Source organism: Phragmites australis, chromosome 5 (assembly GCF_958298935.1).
Source record: "Phragmites australis chromosome 5, lpPhrAust1.1, whole genome shotgun sequence".
Classification (NCBI taxonomy): Eukaryota; Viridiplantae; Streptophyta; class Magnoliopsida; order Poales; family Poaceae; genus Phragmites; species Phragmites australis.
In genome coordinates this window covers 14,703,520-14,716,856 of record NC_084925.1, presented here as the reverse complement: position 1 = coordinate 14,716,856, position 13,337 = coordinate 14,703,520, and the positions used below count along the sequence as shown (strand labels likewise).

Genomic DNA, 13,337 nt, shown 5'->3' with positions numbered 1-13,337 from the left:
TGAATATTGACTCAATCTTTTTAGACCAAATCAATTAAAACGGGTTGCATATGAATTATAGAAGCTTACAAAAATTTGTTGATTTTTGGATGTATAGAAAAATATTTATTTAGGCAAAAAGAGGAGAAGAAAAGTAAGTGAGCTCGGGCATACTCACGACGCTCGCTGATAGTGACACGGCTAAGATGAGCTAATACCTCATCTGTATTTGCTTCAAGGATCACGTCCCTACCTGGATCCTACAAAAGACCCTGACTCAGTTTCCTGCTCTGCCTATTTTTGTCCTAACCCTAATTTACAAGTCTTAAGTTTTATTTAGCAAAGCTCATATAGTAGCTTTTCGATTGTAATCAGAAAGGCTCTGCTAAACAACAGTTTTTAATTTTTAACTTTTTAGTGTAATCTATGAGTGTAATCTATGAGAGTGATTCTCTAAAATAAACTAGAATCTGGAAAGCTGAAAAAACAGCTTCTCCTGATTCACTTTTCGCACAGAATCATTTTTTTATATAGTTTATTATCGAGAATCACTAGAAAAACAATTTTAACCATAAAATCATTTACTAAAAAATTACTCTCTATAAAAAATTTTAATCAGAGAGAGCTCTACTAAACATGTCTGGCTGTGTACACGAAAGAAACATTGTCCTAACAAAAATAGGAAAAATGAGTAAATGACCAGGAAATAGATATTTGTTTTTAATTAACTTTTGGTTGGGAGTGCCTTCTACCGTGGGGAGGGCCAGAGGGGACAGAGAGGGGGAGAGGGGAGGCCAGGAGGAGGGGGAGCTTGCAGCGGCCATGGATTCCGACCTCTGGATCTCGCGCCTCATGGCCGCCAAGCGGCAGTACGCGCTGCAGCGTGCGCAGCGCCACCATGCCACCCCCGCGTCCCTACACGGTATCCTTCTAGTTTTCATCCCGGCATAGAAAGATGCGGCCTTTCTTGAGCTGACGACGATCCAAACTTGTCCGGATTGGGCTGTGCCATGGCGCGGGTCCTCTGTTGGATCTCGATTCGCCGCTTGAGGGATCGGGGGGGGGGGGGGGGTTCGGTCCTGACCTGTTTATTTCTTGTAATTTGTGCGATCTTCTATGGATTTATGTTCTCTTTGGTGAGCACCTAAAAAAGGTTCGATCTTCCAGCAGGAATGCATCTTAGTTTCGTTCGTTGGTATGGTAATTAGATTCGTAATAAGGAGAGGAAGGAATGAAACGAAAGGAAAAAGACTTTTGAGATTGTTTGACTTCTACCTACGGCATATGAACGAATTATGCTCACATAATGAAACTTTTGGTTCAGCATATCTATTATCCTCCTTTATGCCAGCATTGCTAAAGGTTGGGGCTTGGAATTTGATTGCTTGCTATGTCAAATGTTATAATCTTTTAATATTATATTTATCTGAATGGTGTAGTTTTGGTTATCATAGTGTTCAGCAATTGAGATATCACAGGATCAAATCCTGGAAAAATCGACAATAAATCTACCAACATTTATTTAGAGGAACTCTATCCATGACACTCAGACAGAAGACATAACCTGAACTAGCAATTGGTTGGCACAATCCTAAACTCTGTTGCACATATAAGTTCCTAGCATGGTCTAGAATCCTTATATCTGAAATGATGCATTAGACTTTGCTTTGCGATACGACTTTTTTTTTTGGGCAGTACAGATATGCCTGGTACTTCGAGATGAAAAGTGCAATCTTTAATATTATTATTTTTCTATAAAAACACTTTGTTTGTATTTAAAATAAACACACTTACAGATCAGTTTGGGTACGATGGTATCGAACCAGAAGACGAGGTATGCTCAGAGTTCCAATGCCCTTACTGCTATGAAGATCACGACATTACATCTCTTTGCACCCATTTGGAGGATGAGCACCCTTTTGAGTCTAAAGTTGTGGTAAGTTCAGTTCCTTCTAGTTGTGTTATGTGCTTCTTTTATTTGACGTGCAATATCCAGAACATTTACAGGGAAATGTAGATTGAAAGCTAGCTGAATCCATACTAGTGACGTTCTGTGTGAGATGTAAGAACTAAGAACTAAGAAGTGTCATTGGTTCTCCATAGTTGCGCTAGAAAATATGTTCTTATTTAGCTACCAGTTCATTATGCTGAAGGGCTGTATGATTGTTTTTCCACAAGCAGTTGTTGGACCCTGTATTTTGTTGGTTGTTCTAATTGAAGTTTGTTTCATATGTTCTATACAAAAATATATACTTCAGTGTTCACCTCAGAATGATAATTCGGTTTTTATTCAAATAATGCTTCTCATTCTTAGAAAACAAAACTAAAAACGCTGAATAAACATGGTCTTGACAATTTTTTACATGACCTGCAAGCTTACTCAACCAATCTTAGTTCATCTGTTCACGAACTTGATTGACTAAGAGGCGCACGGGAAATTCTCCATCATAGCTCATCTAGGTTGGCTTGAGATGATGTCAAGCTTTGGAAAAATGGGTGCATTGTTCTTGCTCTATGTCTAAATTAGACAATACAGATTAGAAAAGTTCAGGTATTTCTTTTGCTTCTAGGGACTCTACTAGGCTATGGATGGTGATTATCAAGTGTCTAAACAGCCTCCAGCAAGGACTTAGAGTCACTGTATACAAGTACCTATGTGTTTTGGTGTCATACTCTGATTTTCAGATTTCTCAAATTTCTACAATTTTCTAAGATTATTGAATAGCTTCACCAATAGAATAGGTTTAAAACCTATTTTCATAAACAATCAATTAATATAGGTTATTATTTTGTGTGCATTACATGCTGAGTTTTGTTAGGAGTCAGGTAAATGCATTAGAGTTCTTTTTCTTTTTCGTTCTTTTTGCTGTTTTGAGTGAAAAAGATTTCGGATGGGTTTTTACAAAACTCTGTAGTAAACTAGTTAATGATCTTAATGGTTGGAATTCAAAATCTTTGAATTCATCATTTATTCAATCTTTGATCATACCTGATCCTTCTATAGTTCAATTCAAATATTATTCAAATCCTTATTTAAAGTCAATCTCTCATCTTTCTCAAATTCTACACAAATCCAAATTCAAATTCCTTATCTGCTCCTATTCTTGTTTAACATCACTTTTTGTTTCTCTTAAATTCACTCCAAGCTTAATTCAAATTCAAACTCTATCCAAATTTCTCTGCAAAAGGTTTTTTCCTAAAACCCTAGATATGCCTAAGGTGCCATTGGACCCAATCCTATCCAAGCCTAAGCCCTTGGCCGGCACACAAATCATCTAGAATGCCCAACAAAAAAGATCCATGAAATCTGCAAATTTTCGCGGAGTCTTGGATAGCCTTATCTTCCCATGAAGTTTCGGAGTTCAAAACGGCCTTAAATGTAAATCTTGACAATACAAAAGCTGTAGGTCTCGTCGAGAGCTTTGACTTGAACATATGGAAGTCCCCTTTTGGATAATGGAGCTAGGAGTTATGGCCCCCCGAAATCAGTGTTGCGCAGATAAGTCTGAGTTCAAACAATTTATCTTGTGGTGCATTTTTGAAAATCAAGATGACGTTTTCAGAAGTTCCAATGAATACCAAAGTTATAGATCTTTTCGAGTACTACAATTTAGAGTCCAGAAACGTTCAATTTGGAGTCCGGACGGTGGTGATATCATCCTCGGAATAGAGTTGCGGAAAAGGAAATCCTAACCGACTTCTCGAACTCGAACTCGATTCGTGTTCGGATTGAACTCCACCTCAGCCAGCCGCCGCTAGCCCTATAAATAAAAGTTGCGCTGCGTCGTCTTCTCCGCGAATCCTCCTTTCTTGACCATCGAAGCAAGGTGAAGACTCCTTCCCCTCCTCCCTTAATACTGTTTTACCATCATACTAAGTCCTTAGCCAAGCCCTAGTCCTGGCTAAAACCCGATCTACGCCGCCACGGTCGTCGCCGTCGCGGACAGCTGCGTCATCACCGATTGGCATCGATGTTCTCGGCCGACTAGAAGTCAAATCACCAAGCTCTTTCACCAATGCATGACCCATAATGTTCCCCACGCCCTCACCAACTAGGTCGGCCAGTAGAGCAGCCAAACCACCGGAGTCAAGGTCGACATGGTCGCTGTTAGGTTTCTAGACGCGCTTTGCGCGCGCATCGGATTTGCATTCGCGTTCCCCGTCAATCCGAAAGCCGTATGGATGCACCAACCACGTCACGGCGTGTCCCATCGAGTCTTCTACATGACCCTAGGAGCCCATCCTCGTTTGTGCAGCAACACGACTGGAACACGATTGCCAACCACAGCATGTCACATCCATCACCCATCTCATCTCTGCTGATCGTTCTTTCTCTAAGTGGATGATCTATCAAAACCCATGCTGTAGCATTGTGTTCCCAGGAAATATGAACGTCTCTGTTCATACGGTTTCTTAAATTTTATAGCCAATCTTGCGCAATGATGTTGTTAAGTCTGACACAGTAATTGTGCAATAAACTCTTTTTCATAGGAAGATAATTTCAGTAAACTAGTCTTTCCTTTTCAGTTTAATCCATCTTCCGAAAGCCTGTTCTCTTTTCATCTTAACTCCGATTTAGACGATTCTTGCGTCTAAATGTTTCTAAAATCATACCTATCCAACCATAGGGTTTTTAAACTGTTTTAATGATGTTTGATATGTTGTTCTTAGTGTTTTCCTTTATGTTGTTTGTCGGTAGTTCTCGCGATTAGTCGATAACGTTTTGGAGCAGTTCAAGGGACTTCAAGACCAAAGTTTCGTCAACACTGAGCAATATTGGGTAAAAGACAAGTGTCCTTGATCATCTTGAACCTATGTTTTAAATATTTTGTTTTACAAAATTGCATGCAATGTCTTTCAATTTGATAGGTAGTCACCTATGTTAGGGTTTACCTAGTTCTTTTTTTACATTTCTTGAAGCTTAAGTGGTAGTTGATATGAGTCTCTTGAGTAGAATTGCTTAGTTATGCTTTTGGATGTTGAGAAGTGATACATGTTTAGTGGACATATGCAATGGTGATGTTGAACTTGATCTAGTAAATGGAACCCTAGGACTTAGGGCAAGGAGTTGGTTTGATAATAGTGGTTCATGTAGTGAGTTTGTGGATACGTTCCAAGAAAATGTGTTAGATTTTGTTGGTTATTTTCCTGTTGGATAGTTTTTGCCCAAGTGTCACATATAAGAACCGGATTATGGAACGACAACCCAAGAAGTAATGTACCAATTATGAGGTTGATATGGGTAAGTCGTGACATACTAGTTAGAGTCTATCCAGTGTGTGTTGTGTCAGCACAAAAGGGGGCTTCTGGGTACGAGTTAGACTCGTGTAAACCTTGGCGGTGAAACCTAGTGGCTAGATGCATACTGGATTAAGCTCTGGTTAGTGGAAAATGTCATTAAGTGATTTCTTGGCGGCACACCACTAGCGTATGTTAAGTGTCTTGCAAACACGGCAACATGGAATTCACTGACTCGTGGGGAAAGCTGGACAACCTCTGCAGAGTGTAAAAACTGTTATAACAGTTGTGCTCCGGTTATGAGAGACTTGAATCTCTACATGATTAGTGGGTTGTGGTTATGGGTTTGGTTGTGGTTTTGGTTATAGTATAAGGAGTACTAGATGATTATGGTATGCAAGGTGGCGAGTCTTGTATGCTAGGTGTTGCACTGTATGGGTTACATTCACTTAATAATTGTTTAATGCTTTTTGAATTCAAATATCTTTTTATTACTCGTATTTACGCAAATATATCATGTGTTAGTCTATACTTGTTAAAAGCCTGCATATCATTATCTTTCCCACACTTACTGAGCGCGTCATGTGCTCACACTTGCTATTTTTCCTATGCCACGCGACATGTGTGGTGCTGCTCAGTGAGTGAAGATGTTGAAGATTAACAAGACGAGATTGTGACGTTTTAGGCGCGTGTCTCCCGGTCGGTTGCTTGCGGTGTTGTTGGATGCCAGTGACTATGTTCCGCTGTAGATATATGTCAATTGATATAAGAGTTAACGTTTAATTAATAAAAATATTGCTTTTGTTACTTCACCTGTGACGTCTTTACGTGTGTTGAACATTCTGAGCACACATAAATCGCATTTGGTTTTATCTGTTAAAACCGGGTATGATATTTGGCCACAAGCTTATGTAGTTTGTGTACCCTGAGTTAAATTTCCCCCTTGACATCTATTTTTTGAGCATAACCCCCACCCATCCACACAGGCCCATGCACACTGATCCACATCAATATTGTCGAGGGTAAATTCCTGACAGTGATTCTGGGGTATGCTGGACAGTGGACGCGTAGACGGTGTTTCAGGAAACAGGTGTGTGTTCGGTGAACTAGGAGACACAAGGAGTTATATAGGTTCGGGTCTCCCGGAGGATAATAGCCCTACGTCCTGTGTGTGTTATGAAGGATCTCAGTTGATTACAGATAATATTTTTTTAGTTCCCCCGCCCCTCCCCTTAGGAACGAGATCCTCATCCTTTTATATAGTAGGGAGGAGGAGAACTTACATGTGAGTCCAAATAGAAGGCATCTGCTCATCCTAATTTCTAATCCAAACCATCATTACGGAGGACCAGGCGTGCCCATTTGCTCTGAGGGCACCATACGTCTTGTTGCCATGCGCTATCGTGCTGGCCTGCAAAGTTTCATCCCGCGACATTTAATGCTACGGGACGGGACAAGGTCCTTTTGTGCCGACTCCAACCACTTGCCTGGTCGGGCTGCTGATGGTGTCCCATCCGCCATTCACTGTCGTACCGGCCTGCAAAGTTCTACCCTGTAACATTTAATGCTACAGGACGAGACAATGCCCTTCTACGCCGACCCCGTCCACTTGCCTAGTCGGGCTGCTGACAACGTCCCATCCGCCATGCGCCGCCGTGCCGGCCTGCAAAGTTCTACCCGCTGCATTTAATGTTACGAGATAAGACAATGCTCAACTGCGTCGTCTATGACTTCGTCCTCTAGTGCTGGCACCTTGTGAAAGAAAACACTTGAGTGGATATTAGCAACTGCACTCTAGACAGGTTACGTCAAATCTGGCCCTGCGACTAGTGGGGCTGATCGCGGGTACAAGCGATGGTATAGGGAGACTGGTCGTGCGGGTGTTAGACTGGTCGCTGTGGTCGCACGATTGATCAGACCTCAGGGAGTATGCTGCTCTAGTTGTTAGGTCCCCTCGGAGCCTGTTAGCCAGGATACCCCTTTACTCGGTCAAAATGGACCCAATTGTCACATTCCCATTTGAATAGTTGGAAGATGTTGCGTAACTCATTTTTTGCTTATTTGGCTAATTGAAGCTCCCATGTTGCACTTAATACATCTTTCTCCACATCTCTGCTTAATTGGCGGCAACACTGTACAATATCGCACAGTATGAGGAGTTTCAACAATTCATACAGTTTTAAGGTCTGTTTGTTCAAAATGAGATAGAAACTGGGAAAATCAAACTCAGAGTAACTTTGTTTCTTTTTTACTATTATTACGTTTTTCTTACAGTACAGAACCGGAAAGCTACTGTAACCCAGCCTGTTTTTCAGTGAAACTTCTTAAGTTATAAGTTATAGGATGGTGGGAGGTGTGGGTGTACACCCCCACCCCCACCCCCACCACCCAGGTTCGAGTTCTCTTCAACTTGAATTTGGGTGCCTATTTCTTCTTAATATAATACCACCTAGTTTCTCTTAGGTTGATCGAGTTTTTTTTTAAGTTACAAGTTACTACAGTTCCCACATTTGTTTCATTCGAAGAAATGGCTTTAATTATTGCAACTGGCCAATTAAATATCTGAGAATTGGGTACTGAGAGTACATAAGCAGTCAGGCACTAAAGTCACGACAAGGAGATGGGGTGTGTCAGGCAAGTTTTCTTTTCTTCTCTGTAGTACTGAAATATTGAAAGAAACAATGGAAGATGCTTAGTCTAAGTGACAATTGAGGTCTTCTGAACTTGTGGAGCTAAAACTGCCTATCTGCACATGAACATATACAGTAATTAGTTGCACGATGCAAATATTCATTCAATGTACTAAAACTAAATTTAGTAAAAGTTTGTCATACATAACAGTTATCATGCTCACAGTTTGTCTAAGTAATGGACGTGGATAGCACACTCCCAAGGTACAATTGCTTATCTGTTTGGTCTGGTATTCCTACAGTAGTGTCTTAGACTGTTAGGATTTTTTTTAGGGGAAGGGACTGTTTGGACATTAATCATATGCCCAGAGAATTATCCTTGGATAGGAGCATGTGGAAATCAGCAATCCATGTGCCCGAACCATGACCTAGGCTATCCATCTTCTTTTACTATTATTAACTTTTTTTTACTTTTATATCCTCATTGTTGGTGGCTCTTATTAGGTGTCATCTCTAGCCTACCCCACTTGCTTGGCACTAAAAGGTTTTGTTTTATTGTTGTATTCTTCATTTATCCCATTGCCTTGTCAAATTGAACAAACCTAAGCCATAAAAAAATATGAACGTACCTAAGCAAATCTCATACGTGGCTTATCCTAAGCTTAAGCTGAAGTTGTGTCCAAACTGAGGGACATAAAAGGATGGCTTCGGCTTATGTAAGGGGAATAAGGTGTAGCCTTCACACGTAGCTCCTTCCCCACTTCAAACACCACCATGCATATAAGCAAGACATTCCCACAAGGTTTTTGGGCTTATGCTGAAAATCAGATCTTTTGGGGGGGCTTATACACCATAAGCCCCAGAAGCCAGCTATTGGCATTACGAGCAGTTCAGTGCATTACATCCATTATATAATATTATTCTACAGTTTCTAACCTCACATTATACTCTCACAGGCTTGCCCAATTTGCTCGGCTAGGATTTCGAAGGACTTGTTGGATCATATAACCCTTCAGCATGGCTATCTGTTTAAAATATCCTTTTTAGATGATTAATTCTTTATAGGCAATTTACACAGTTTTTGAATAAGTGTTTTTGTTGCTGTAACTGTCATATGTTTCCTTAATGATGTGCACTTGCAGAGACATCACCGATTTAGTAGAGTTGCTGGTACTGGTAACCAAATTCTCTCCTATGGAGGGAGAGATCTTCAAGAGACCTACTTAAAGTTGCTTCTCGGAAATAGTGCTCGAAGCAGCAGTACCAATACATCAAGTTCAGTCACTGATTCACTGCTATCTTCCCTAGTTTTAAATTTATCTTCATCAGAAGCAGAAGACACATCAAAATCTTCTGCTCCTGCTGTGGTGGAAAATAATTGGTTTAAAAGAGCACTACCTTCAAAGACTTGGAAGACGAGGTATGATCAATGTGTTTTCATGTCTCTTTTACTACTATTAGTTTGCTGAGTCTAATTTTTTCGGAATTAGCACTATTGTTGTCTCATTCCAACCCTGTGGCATTGGGGCACCATTAAGAACCGAAAGCACTTCTTGTTGCACCTTGCTTATGAGCTTCCATGATAAGCTTAAACCCCTCTTTTACATATAAGCTTAAGTTTGACCAAACATGCCTGGAGCGTAAATTTAAGTTTGATTTTTGAATAATACACTGTTATAACAGATATACATGTCCAATGTTGAAAACAAACAGGGCTATAAGTCTCATACTAGATCCACCAACACGTGGGCTCTCATCGAGCCCTGAAGTTAAGCTTGCTAAACTTTAGCGGATGTTGAGAAATTGAATTAATGCACATGCACAGTGGCGGACGCAGCATTTCATCAATGGGTCTACATCGCTAAAAAAGTTGTTCAATAACCATAAAGATTTCACAATGACAAGATGTGAGCCCGTATTGATGGTGAATTAGATGTGAGCAAAATATGCAAGCATTCAAAATACTAAGCAAATTCAAGCTTACAAGCATTCAAGATACTGAGCAAATTTGCAGTCAGAGTGTTTGTGATGCTCACCATGGCTGTGCTTGTGCAGCCCTTTCTCTCTATAGGTTGCACCATTTATCAGTAGGAAAGCGCATACTATAAAATAGATAAGATATCATTCAAGTAAATTTTGTATTTCTGTTCACACTGGTTTTTCAATTCACGCATCAGTAGGACAACATGCCACATGATCACATAAATTAAGTACAAGTAGGCCTGGCAACGGGGTGGGTTGAGGCCGGGTGCAGCAACAATGTACCCGATCTGGAACCCGAATAAAAAAACCGACCTGAGCCCGAAACACCTAACGAGTGAAAAATCACCCTTGGCCTTGAACCCAGCGTGGACCCGAAACTCAACGGGGACCCCATGGGTGGGAGCTGGGAGCCAACGCGGGCAGCGGTGCGGAGCCGAGGCGGGAGTGGCGGCGAGTGCGGGCGGTGCCACGACGCTGAGGCTAGGGTTAGGGTTAGGTGGGCTGGGCTAGACCGTCGGTTGAACACCCCTTTTTGGGTCCCTGTGGACGCCCGCGGGTGAATAACTACCCCTGCCCCTGACCCGTGACTCCCACGGGGTAAATTTTGCACCCGACCTGCCCTGGCTTGTTGCCAGGTCTAAGTACAAGGAATACAATTTGTCTTTTATTTGGAAATTATGATTAAAGCACTATGCACAACAAATTAGCACTAACATCTTTGAAGAATTGAAGGTGGCAATAACATCTTTGAAAAATTTGGATGTACATCTGTATACCCATGCCCCTATTTGGGCCCGCCCCAGCATGTGCACAGCATGAAAGTGGACCACCTGTGTGGTACTTGAATTCAAATAAAAGTGGCAACCTTTGCAACCACCTACTTTGGGTTGAGTAGACTATCGCACTGCATCGAATGTAGGCATATATGTTAAACAAGGTACACTGTTGATCATCCCTTATTTCTACATAGAGGACATGCAATTATTATGATGGGATTTTAAACTCCAGTAGAGAGAACTGCATTGATTTCCACATTGGCATCGAGTCTTCTGAGGGCATGATGAAATGGCATCGACTCTTCTGAGGGCATGATGAAATGTTAATGCAATTTCTTCTTTCAGTGCTGCTGATTCCAACCTTAATCATGAAGAGAGGGAGCGAAGGAGGAGGCGAGCTGCGGTGAGATCAGCCTTTGTACAGGATCTACTTGTCACTACCCTTTTTGATGACTAGCAGAATAAAACAAGCTCATGCACCAGAATCATGTGGGCCTTTTGCCCACTCGCTTGTCTGGATGAATAACGATTTAACCATCTTCGATATCTTGAAGTTGTTCATCTGACCGGGGCTGGTACCTGATTCCATCAACCTCGCCGATCAACTGAAGAAGCAGAGGGCCTCTTATCTTATATATTATGGAAGTAGCTGTGAACATTTGTTTTCCGGACCAAATTCAGATTGCTAGGCATTGACTAGCGTTCTTATAGTAGTCATGCAGAACGTGATGAACTTTACCCAATTTGATTCCAACTATGAACATTTGAAGGTTGTCTTTTCAAGTTTGGTATATGCATGAAGTTACATGATCTTTTTACTCAAGCCTTTTTCCCCCTCTAAAGTTGTGATCATTACACTTTTAAGCTTCGAGCACTGCAAAGTTTGAATGTGTTGGGTTAGTCTGAGTCATAAAACTTGATGCATTGCCTCTTCATCCTGGGACCAGAACCCGGTCCTGTTCAAGTCATAGAGTAGGGCATTATGACATGATATAATATATTTAACTACGAAAAAATTGAGAACAAGGTTTGAATCATATTGTCTCAATTGGATCCTGCTAGCATTACAAGAGCAAAGTTCATCCAATCGAAAAAGTTCACATTGTATGAAATAAATATTACATTTAGGAGAATTTTACTAGTGGGTACCCTGACTGTCAGTCGAGGTGAATTGGTTCATACTTCGAGACTCTTCTCTGGTATCAGACTCCAGGGCCGGACGCAGATCCATGTCTGAATAGGCGTCTTGTAGATTGGAAAGATGGTCTGAGCTGCACCCATGAATGTCATCCTAATTGTCCTTGTGCAACGCACAGACAAAACTTGTCGAGCTTGGAAGCGAGTGGCTTGCAGAGTGCAATGTTTTCCCAACATTTCGTTGAGGTCGGATCACAAGCAGGAACATCTGCGCCGCTGACCTACAGTTTGATGGGTAATGCCATTCATACCATAACCATCGAGTCAAAGCGCTTTCCTAATTATCAATGTAAGTGATGCCAGCTTCTTTAATTTGGCCCTCAACTAACGAGCCAAATCATCTCCTCATTTTCCCTCCTCTTTCTATTTCAGCAAGTTGCGCCTGATGTTGCCATTCTTTTTTATGGCCCATGCTGCAAGCGACAACAGTGACATATGCTAGGTTGAGATGGAGGAGCCACGAAGGAAAGCTGCCCTAAAAGGAGAGCAACCAAACCAACCTTTCCAGGATGGAAGCTGGGTGCCCAGTTTTTCAATGTAAGGTGTTGCACATGCACTTTCTAGATTTTCTATTCAGGAGTTGCAATCCTAAGTGTCGGCATGGGAAGTCCTTTTGTACATCCCGAGAAAGAGCAAACCTAACAATGTGTGTTGCACACCGTTTGCATTGCATTGTGTAGCGAAAATATGTCGTGAGATTAATATTTAACTATCCTCTCCCCTTTGTGGAAGAACAAGTCAGTATAAGGTAAAAGTTAAAATATGAACCGGGGTCAGTGTGCTAATACGTCAAAGCGAAACCTTGAAATTCATCCTCTCCAAGAAAAACTGGATGAGCAAATTCACGAGCTAGACCATAACTCGCGAATCATTCATATATCTGTATGCGGGCAACTGTGAAGTATGGCTTTAAGAAACATACACAACCTCACATGCGAAAGGAATTACTTGACACAAATCCATTTGCTTCAGAACGCTCAAAAGTAGTGATGGCTTGAGTTGGAAAACAAAAATCAAGCATGGCCCAGTTTGAAGGAGGATTTAGATGCTACGGTCCTCCAAATTATGGTCACTTGCGAACTAGATGGTTTAGCTCCAGTTATTGGATTTCTTCCGGTCATCCTCAAGCTTCTATGGATCACAAGGGAACGCGATGATATCCTCCAAATTATGGTCCGCTTTTCAGTAGAAGTGTGTATAGGTTATAGGTCTAGATGTGTGTGGGTATACGTGTGTAGTGTGTAGTGTGAGTTCATATGCTACAACTTATTCTCTAATGTTGAGGCTAAACAAAAATTTATGATCACTTCTAAGACATTGATTTGGGAGAATCTAACTATCAAATAGGCCTTATAATATGTAGAGAATACTTCCAGCACAACTGAACAACAGTTAAAGTTGCAGCGAATATCACTGTACAACTTAACAGAGCAAGTTATTATGGTGACATGAAAGTTTCTACGTTGTTGACACGAAATGACATCCTGCTACAAATTTCAATTACCAAATTGGCATTTGTCTTAGAAAATGATCT

General features: G+C 41.2%; 1 protein-coding gene across 1 annotated transcript; it reads left to right on the top strand.

The window, feature by feature from the left end:
- Window positions 1-735: 735 nt before the first annotated feature.
- Window positions 736-11,429, top strand: LOC133918832 (protein DEHYDRATION-INDUCED 19 homolog 4-like). The gene is made up of 5 exons (XM_062362908.1): window positions 736-901; window positions 1,776-1,915; window positions 8,804-8,881; window positions 8,984-9,267; window positions 10,952-11,429. Exons 1-5 carry the CDS (start codon window positions 802-804, stop codon window positions 11,061-11,063), a joined length of 714 nt encoding a protein of 237 aa, XP_062218892.1. The 5' UTR covers window positions 736-801; the 3' UTR covers window positions 11,064-11,429.
- Window positions 11,430-13,337: the final 1,908 nt, after the last annotated feature.

What these genes read in the sequence shown, in the direction of transcription:
- LOC133918832 (XM_062362908.1), top strand. Translation starts at nt 802, where the DNA reads ATGGATTCCGACCTCTGGATCTCGCGCCTCATGGCCGCCAAGCGGCAG. An exon ending in CACCCCCGCGTCCCTACACG is followed by an intron (nt 902 to 1,775) that starts GTATCCTTCTAG and finishes ACACACTTACAG; the next exon opens with ATCAGTTTGGGTACGATGGT. An exon ending in AGCATGGCTATCTGTTTAAA is followed by an intron (nt 8,882 to 8,983) that starts ATATCCTTTTTA and finishes AATGATGTGCAC; the next exon opens with TTGCAGAGACATCACCGATT.